Source organism: Drosophila montana, unplaced genomic scaffold (genome assembly GCF_035044405.1).
Source record: "Drosophila montana isolate Dmon_TW-CO22-7 unplaced genomic scaffold, ASM3504440v1 contig_1964_1, whole genome shotgun sequence".
NCBI lineage: Eukaryota > Metazoa > Arthropoda > Insecta > Diptera > Drosophilidae > Drosophila > Drosophila montana.
Window position 1 is genome coordinate 198523 of NW_026996881.1, and position 8978 is coordinate 207500.

At 38.6% G+C, this 8978-nt stretch overlaps 2 protein-coding genes across 2 annotated transcripts in view; one reads left to right on the plus strand and one right to left on the minus strand.

Annotated features, from left to right (window-relative positions):
- Positions 1 to 8978, minus strand: part of eys (eyes shut) — a 76551-nt gene that overhangs the window by 52332 nt on the left and 15241 nt on the right. The window contains exon 2 of the mRNA XM_064679078.1: positions 3637 to 4605. Within this exon, the coding sequence (XP_064535148.1) occupies positions 3637 to 4193 (557 nt within the window). The 5' untranslated portion in view covers positions 4194 to 4605. The remainder of the gene's footprint in view (positions 1 to 3636; positions 4606 to 8978) is intronic.
- LOC135426090 (MKRN2 opposite strand protein) overlaps positions 1 to 8978 on the plus strand; it is a 78466-nt gene that overhangs the window by 51418 nt on the left and 18070 nt on the right. The gene's annotated exons all lie outside the window — the stretch shown is intronic.

The following is an 8978-nucleotide window of genomic DNA, read 5'->3' on the forward strand; positions in this document are numbered from 1 at the left end:
ATGAATTTGGACCAGAAATAATGTTGCTAGATTTAAATGCCAAATTTATCTAGAGGCCAAATAATGATCAAAAAGCCAAACCTCGTGAAAATCGCAAGAGATTTGACCGAGTTATGGGGGTGCGGAATTTTAACCTAAGTCTATATAGGATATTTGAGGGCACCATTTCCACATGAATTTTGAACAAAAATAATGTTGCTAGCATTTTAATGCCAAATTTATCTAGAATCTACAGGCCAAATAATGATCAAAAAGCCAAACCTCGTGAAAATCGGAAGAGATTTGACCGAGTTATGAGGGTATCGAAATTTTGCACTTAAGTCTATATATGATGATTTGAGGGTGCACAATTTCCACATGAATTTGGACCAAAAATAATGTTGCTAGATTTAAATGCCAAATTTATCTAGAGGCCAAATAATGACCAAAAAGCCAAACCTCGTGAAAATCGCAAGAGATTTGACCGAGTTGTAGGGGATGCGGAATTTGGACCTAAGTCTATATAGGATATTTGAGGGCACCGTTTCCACATGAATTTGGACCAAAAATAATGTTGCTAGATTTAAATGCCAAATTTATCTAGAGGCCAAATAATGATCAAAAAGCCAAACCTCGTGAAAATCGGAAGAGATTTGACCGAGTTATGGGGGTGCGAAATTTTAACCTAAGTCTATATAGGATATTTGAGGGCACAATTTCCACTTGAATTTGGACCAAAAATAATGTTGCTAGATTTAAATGCCAAATTTATCTAGAGGCCAAATAATGATCAAAAAGCCAAACCTCGTGAAAATCGCAAGAGATTTGACCGAGTTATTGGGGTGCGGAATTTGAACCTAAGTCTATATAGGATATTTGAGGGCACCATTTCCACATGAATTTTGAACAAAAATAATGTTGCTAGATTTTAATGCCAAATTTATCTAGAGGCCAAATAATGATCAAAAAGCCAAACCTCGTGAAAATCGGAAGAGATTTGACCGAGTTATGGGGGTGCGAAATTTTAACCTAAGTCTATATAGGATATTTGAGGGCACAATTTCCACTTGAATTTGGACCAAAAATAATGTTGCTAGATTTAAATGCCAAATTTATCTAGAGGCCAAATAATGATCAAAAAGCCAAACCTCGTGAAAATCGCAAGAGATTTGACCGAGTTATTGGGGTGCGGAATTTGAACCTAAGTCTATATAGGATATTTGAGGGCACCATTTCCACATGAATTTTGAACAAAAATAATGTTGCTAGATTTTAATGCCAAATTTATCTACAGGCCAAATAATGATCAAAAAGCCAAACCTCGTGAAAATCGGAAGAGATTTGACCGAGTAATAGGGGATCGAAATTTTGACCTAAGTCTATATAGGATATTTGAGGGTACCATTTCCACATGAATTTGGACCAGAAATAATGTTGCTAGATTTAAATGCCAAATTTATCTAGAGGCCAAATAATGATCAAAAAGCCAAACCTCGTGAAAATCGCAAGAGATTTGACCGAGTTATTGGGGTGCGGAATTTGAACCTAAGTCTATATAGGATATTTGAGGGCACCATTTCCACATGAATTTTGAACAAAAATAATGTTGCTAGATTTTAATGCCAAATTTATCTACAGGCCAAATAATGATCAAAAAGCCAAACCTCGTGAAAATCGTAAGAGATTTGACCGAGTTATAGGGTATCGAAATTTTGACTTAAGTCTATATATGATGTTTGAGGGTGCCATTTCCACATGAATTTGGACCAAAAATAATGTTGCTAGATTTAAATGCCAAATTTATCTAGAGGCCAAATAATGATCAAAAAGCTAAACCTCGTGAAAATCGGAAGAGATTTGACCGAGTTATGGGGGTGCGAAATTTTAACCTAAGTCTATATAGGATATTTGAGGGCACCGTTTCCACTTGAATTTGGACCAAAAATAATGTTGCTAGATTTAAATGCCAAATTTATCTACAGGCCAAATAATGATCAAAAAGCCTAACCTCGTGAAAATCGGAAGAGATTTGATCGAGTTATAGTGGATCGAAATTTTAACCTAAGTCTATATAGGATATTTGAGGGGACCATTTCCACTTGAATTTGGACCAAAATAATGTTGCTAGATTTAAATGCCAAATTTATCTAGAGGGCAAATAATGATCAAAAAGCCAAACCTCGTGAAAATCGGAAGAGATTTGACCGAGTTATGGGGGTGCGAAATTTTAACCTAAGTCTATATAGGATATTTGAGGGTACTATTTCCACATGAATTTGGACCAAAAATAATGTTGCTAGATTTAAATGCCAAATTTATCTAGAGGCCAAATAATGACCAAAAAGCCAATTCTGGTGAAAATCGGAAGAGATTTGACCGAGTTGTAGGGGATCGAAACTTGGACCTAAGTCTATATAGGATATTTGAGGCTACCATTTTCACATATGGCATGAACGTTGATCACCAATCAGTAAGTCAGTCAGTCAGTCAGGACAAACAGTTTTATATATAAAGATCAATGTTTTAACGGTTTCATCTTTGGCCTAATTTTTAATTCATTTTAATTTGAGAGCCACACTTATGCGCTGACAATTCGTAGGGATGGGACTTTATAGTGGGACGCTATAAAGAAATAAATCTTGAGTTAAGTAGCAGTCGCAAGCTACGCAGCAGCGTGTGTATGTGTGTGCCTATGTTTATACCCTAAAACCATTGAAAATGGGTAAAAGGGGTATAATGTATTTGTGCAAATGTATCTAACAGGCAGATGGAAGCATCTCCGACCCTATAAAGTATATATATTCTTGATCAGCATCAATAGCCGAGTCGATCTAGCCATGTCCGTCTGTCTGTCCGTCCGTCCGTCCGTCCGTATGAAGAACCTATAAGAGCTAGAGACTGTAGGTCCTCCTAGCCCCCGCGGAGATCGAGTTTGTTTCCGATATTGCCCCGTTTCTAAGTAATCGATAATTATCGATATCGAAATCCTGTTTTTTGGACAATTTGCTATATATGTTATTTAAATATATGTTTTACTTTTAATTTGTTTTATATTGTGATCTATCTACTTATCTCCACAAATGTTAATATATGCAATTCGCAAGACCTAGTGTGGAGCATGTATAGACTTTAAAGAATATGCTACATTAGCTACATAATTTACTGTGACCAAGGATGTGCATCGGGCACGCTCTATGTTAATAATGCGCGGATTATGCAATTGAAAGCCCTCCTCAATGGGCGACCCACTGAAGTGGCACCCACTGCTTGGCCGCAGCTTGGCCCCATTTAAAAGAGGGGCATGCAGAAAAAGGCAAGAGCGGCCAGATAAGAGAGTATTGGTGAATTTGAGGGGTGCGGGCGGGGTTAACTGTGTGGCAAATTCATTTGCCTGCAAAGTGGCGGCATCAACATGCTTGCCTTTTGCATGGGGTTAAGGGGCAAAGGGGTTGGACCAGACTGCAGTGCTGCTTGGGCTATCGATGCCCAGTGAAGGGAGCTACTGCTGCTGGTGCTGCTGGCTCTCAAGTGGTGCAAGTTTATTGCCCACTCGAAATGTGTTGAACGGGGTTTATTGGCTTGGCGATAATAAGCAATGGCTGCAAGGATTCAACTTAGTTGCTGCTGCTGCAGCAGCATATGGAGGACTTGACTCACCTGTTCAGGCCATCGATGCAGACGCCAAATACACACGGGTTGCTGAGGCAGGCGAAGCCCGCTTCGCTGACGCACACCAGGCTCAGGCTGAGGCAGAGCGTCAAGAGCAGTCCAGACTGTGGCCAGCTGTGTACCAATGTCCTTAATGTCCTGGCAATGCTTTCTGCTGCTGTTGTTGTTGTTGTTGCTCCTGCTGCAGCTGCTGCTGCGGCTGCTGCTGCTGAGTTTGCACAATTTGCTGTTGTTGGTATTCCTTTTGTTTTGGTTGCTGTCGTTGTCGCTGTTGTTGTTGCTGTTGTTGCTGTTTTAGTTGGCATCTTTAGCAGGTGGTTTCGTTGCATGTCCGTTAATGGCTTCGTGGTTGAGCTGCTAAGCGCCACTTCCAGTATTGGCCCAGTGGTTGTTGTTCCATTTGCCGTTAGCGGCGTTGTTGTTGCTGATGTTGCAGATGTAGTTGTTGTTGCAGTTGCTGCAGTTGTTGTTGTTGTTGTGGTTTGAGCATATTTAATGCATTTATTAGTAATTAAACCACGCCTTCGGCACATTTCACGTTCCATGGCGCTCGGCGTAAATAATGAAAATTCTTTGCCGATTATCAATGTTAATCATACGCCCAGTGGCCCGTTTGATTGTTGCTTTTGCTGTTGCTTTTGCTGTCTGCAAGAAGAATCCTCTTAAGTGCTTTATTAGTTTGCATTGTTTGCTTCGCAAATGTTTACCTCCCCCTCAACTAGACTTTTACTAGCCTTTTATTGCCTTACATTATTGTGGATACAGTCTTTGGCGCTGCATTTCACTGGCCAGTGGCCAACTGTGGGAATATTCTTTCTTATTATTATTATTATTGTGTATTATTTGGTTTTGTTCTGTATTCGTTTCGGGTTTCTTTTGCTGCTTTGGCTCCTTTCCCCAGTGGCTGCTCACATTTTTGCAGTAGCAATTTAGTTTTGCATGGTTTCAATTTGTAAGCTGCAAGAAAAAAACATAGAAAATATTTGTAACAACACCAACATATAAAAAACCCAGAAAATTTGTAACTGTTTCTGTTCTTATACCCTGTATTAAGATAATTTGGTTGTTGGAGTATATTTATTTTCATGAGCTCAGGAAGGGAATCTTGTCCAAATTTTTAGAAGCCCATGAAAACCATCTCCATTTGACTCTATACAGGTTTTGCATCACAAATGCATCAAGACAACTAATGAGCAATTTAGTTGGTTTTTCTTTACTTATAAAAATATTTAAAAATAAGTTTAACAACTCCAAAAGAAGGCCCATTCTCCCACGCTTCGGCAACAATGCACAAATTTTAAGATGTCCCGTAGGGGATTAAAATAAAAGAGCATTAAAAATGTACTTTATACCAAATAAAAGGGTATCTCCAAGTGAATATTGCACTTCTATTAGTGATATTAGTGAATTTCAAATTGTTGCTTTTGTTTGTAATGAACAATAGTTTCAGATTATAACAACTTATTATGAGGCTGCAAAATGAAACAATGGAAATTATGCGAAAAAATGATTAAAAAGAAAATGTGTTGTGATAACATCTGTTGTTTTCGGCGTTGCAAAACTGAACACGAGCCGCATCTGCTATTGAGGCTCTAATCTTTCCATAATCAATTGGACTGTGTGCGTTTTTGATAACTAAAGTTTATTTCCAGTTTCAACTATTTGTCAAAACATTTCATAGCATTTCATTTGGTTTGGCCAGTCGCACTGTGGGGCCTTGGGACGGAAAACTAAACAATTTTTAGGAAATCATTCGCTAAAATAATTGCAGGAGAGCGTAACAAATTTTAGGAAACCATTCGCTAAAATAATTGCATTTTTGATCTTTGAACGTGAACGTTTTGACAATATCTTATCCTTTAAAGAAGCTATGATTTTTGACAAACGGTTCCACTGTGCGTCATATCATGTGTCAAAATAAAAGCTCCAACTTGTTCACATTTCATGTATTTTCGCACATGTATGCGAGGTGCTTAGTTTTGGCCATTAAAACAGAATGGCTCAGACCAGACCAGACCAGACTTTAGAGGAGGGAAATATAACTATGTCGGGGAGCAGCGGGAAATCCCAGTCACATGTGCTGGATAAGCTGAGGCAAAAAAAGTTAACAACTTTTTGTTTGCGACAGCCAGCAGCGAAAATATATAGATAAAATATATATATACACATATATACCAAATACACGAGAAATAGTGCAAATAGCAGAACAGGCAGACAGAGATGGCGCATGACAAGTTCAAAATTGAAACTGGCGACGAGCTGAGCACGTCAATTAAGGCGCTGGTAGCCAAAAAAAAAAATGTAATAAAAAAATCAAAAACGTATGTCCCACCCAATAAAACCAAGAGAAACCCAAACGCCAAAGCAAAATCCGCTCTAAAAGGAAGAGCCAGAGACAGTCGAAGAGAAGGAGATAGAGTATAGCATCAACATAAATTCGACTTAACGTTGCGACCGGGCAATAAAAGTTAGCAGCCAACGGGACGTATGTGTAATGTGTAGAATGTTGCATTTGTAAAGCCAACAACGTAGATGTGGGACAACGAGTGGGTAATAATGCTTCGGGATTATGGCAATGAGCGCAATTGCACTGATACACAGTGGGAAATTGACATAGAGACAGAGATTCATAGTGGGAGAGTGAGAAAGAGAGATATGCTAACATACAATCATAAAGCCAGCACAACGATGGGGAGTGCTGCAATAGATCATCAAAATGACAATAAGGTTGTTTTCCTGGTTAGCTGCATTGTTGCCTGCCCTGCCCAATGGCAAGGGCCCAGCTGACGAACTGGACTTGGCATGATTGTGTTTACCCCGCCTTAGCAACACGTTGCAAGCAACCATACGAGGCTTTAGGTTTCAGTGGGATGGGTTGGATCAGGGGCAGGCTTGCTGCTGACGTCGTTATACTTTTTATGCCCTATAATCTGTGTAAAGGGTATAATGTGCCTTGTGCAAATGTGTGTATAAGCCGACGCCATAAGGCTAGATATTTTTAATCAAGACTAAAGGTTAAGTCGCTCTAGCCTAGTTTATTGTCGATCTCTGACATTTTATGAGCTAGTGACTTGAAATTCTAAAGTATATAAATCGCAGAAGTAACCTTAAAAACAGGGTATTATCAGGAGAGTTTGAGGTATGTAGTCTCTTGTAATACCTTACACAGATTCGGAATATTTTCCTTTTTTTAAGACCGCACGTTGCTCGAAACATTGTAAACAAAACACACTTTTGCAGATATAGCTTTGGGCCAAATAAATGCCCTCAAAATTTCATAGAGCTCGGACAATAAACACCGAAAGGACGGGAAAGCTTGCGGCGTGTGCGTCTCTGTGTGTGTGTGTGTGTTTTTGTGTATGTGTGGATGAAACTTGAAATGTCTGTAACGGCCGCTTGGCGCTAGGTAGCTGGGCACTCCCGACTAGATTAATTTTACCTGCTGTGTGACATTCTCGAGTGTTTTCTGGGCAGGGCAATGAGTGGTGTCGAGTGCCGCAGCTGCTGCTGTTGCTGCTGCTGTTGCTGTTGCAAGCAGCAACACGGCTCTTCAATTTCCAACCGAGGCAACTGGAATGGCATCAAATTGGTTACACCTGCAGCGGCAAATTTTCGGAAATTTTAACTAGCGCAAAAGTGAGACCCTGTGTGTGCGTGTGTTCTTTGTGTGTGTGTGTGTGTGTGTGCTATTCAAATCGTTGCGTCCTTACGCCAAAAAGCCAGAGGAGCACGTCCTGGCACCGGCTCTGCTGCTGTTGCGTCAGTTTCTTTTTGCTGGTCTCCATTTTTGCTTTTTTGCCTTTTCTTCTTTATGGCATTTGCACAACTGCAATATTATGAGTAGGGGACAGTGGGGTGGGTCATTAACGTGGTCCGTTTGCCGTCCGGTGGGTGTGTCAACAAAATGTTGCAGATTTTCAGACGTTGCTGCTGTTGCTCTTTTGGATGACATTAATGAATGGGCCTTGTTAGGCAAAATGTGTAATCTACAGGGTAATTATGAGCAGGTCTCCGGCTTTGTATATATGTTTATACAAATGTGTATGAGTTTGGCTCTTAAGTGAAGGGTATGAGCAGGATTACAAGTTGGCGACAGAAGCAAGAACTTCGAGAAATGAAAGATGCAGTTCCAACAGAAAGATTTTATTTTTGCTTGGCTGATGAAAGGAAAACCATCAAAGGGCCATACATTTAATATAATGTACATTTTATGAGCAAAGAAACATAATTAGGAATGATAAGCGTGCATCTTTAAGTTAAGTTCTTTACAGTAATGCGACTCGAGTTGTTAATATATAGATATGCTGCTGCAGGTTTACCCAGAATCATAAGTCACACAAAAGTACTAGAATGCGCCTGATAAAAAGACATCGTGTACTCAGTATATACTGAAATACACACTGAAGTTTTAGCTTAAGTAAGTTAGATTTGTCGTTTGTCGATGCCTCAGTTAGCAAATATATTATATTCGATGTTATGGTCCGACCTTTATTATAATCCGAAGTAAGTTTTCCAAATGCGTGCATATTTAAAGAACATTCAATTTAAGGGATAAGGAGAAGAGGTTACTCAAATATATACATTTTTCCTTAGTATATACGAGAACTTATTAAGTTCAAAAAGCCGTGTTAATTTTTGAGCTATGCTTAGAAAACTATGTATGTCTTAAAGCCGATTTTTATCAATACATTAAATATAGGAGGAGATATCGACAAAAAAAGATAAATACATTTTCGAATCGTATATTTTCATGAAAATATACATATAAGAATACAACGCACTTCCTGCAAAACTTGTGAAACACACAAGATGTCTGCCTAAAAGCAAAAAAAAAAAAAAAAAAAAAAGGAAAAAATAAAATACTTAAAAATAAATAAAGTACTGGCTGGCATAAAAGCTTTTGCTCGATTTTTTTGATCGATTTCATAGAAATTGATAATTTGAGTTTATAAACTTGGTCAGCGAGCGCAATAAAGTGATTTCGTACCTCGTTGTTAACATTTAATTTTACAAATTTTAAACTGAAATCTCTTCAATGGCTTTGCATGAAAACTTTCATTGCATTGGCCAAGAAAAAAATGGCTATTGAAATGTCGTCAGCAGAGATGCTGTTCAAAAAATTGCTGGCTTACAAAAAAGCCTTCAACTAGTTTCTGAAATAGTTTTCGGGCAGCTTTAGTTGTAACTGCTGCATTCCATTGTTGTTCATATAATTGTAGTTTTATTTTGTTGCTTTGCTGTTCATGTTGTTGTAACTCTGCAGGCAATTTGTGCACATAAATTTAATTAAAATAGCATTGTTTATTATTCGGAACTAGTTGCTTATACCC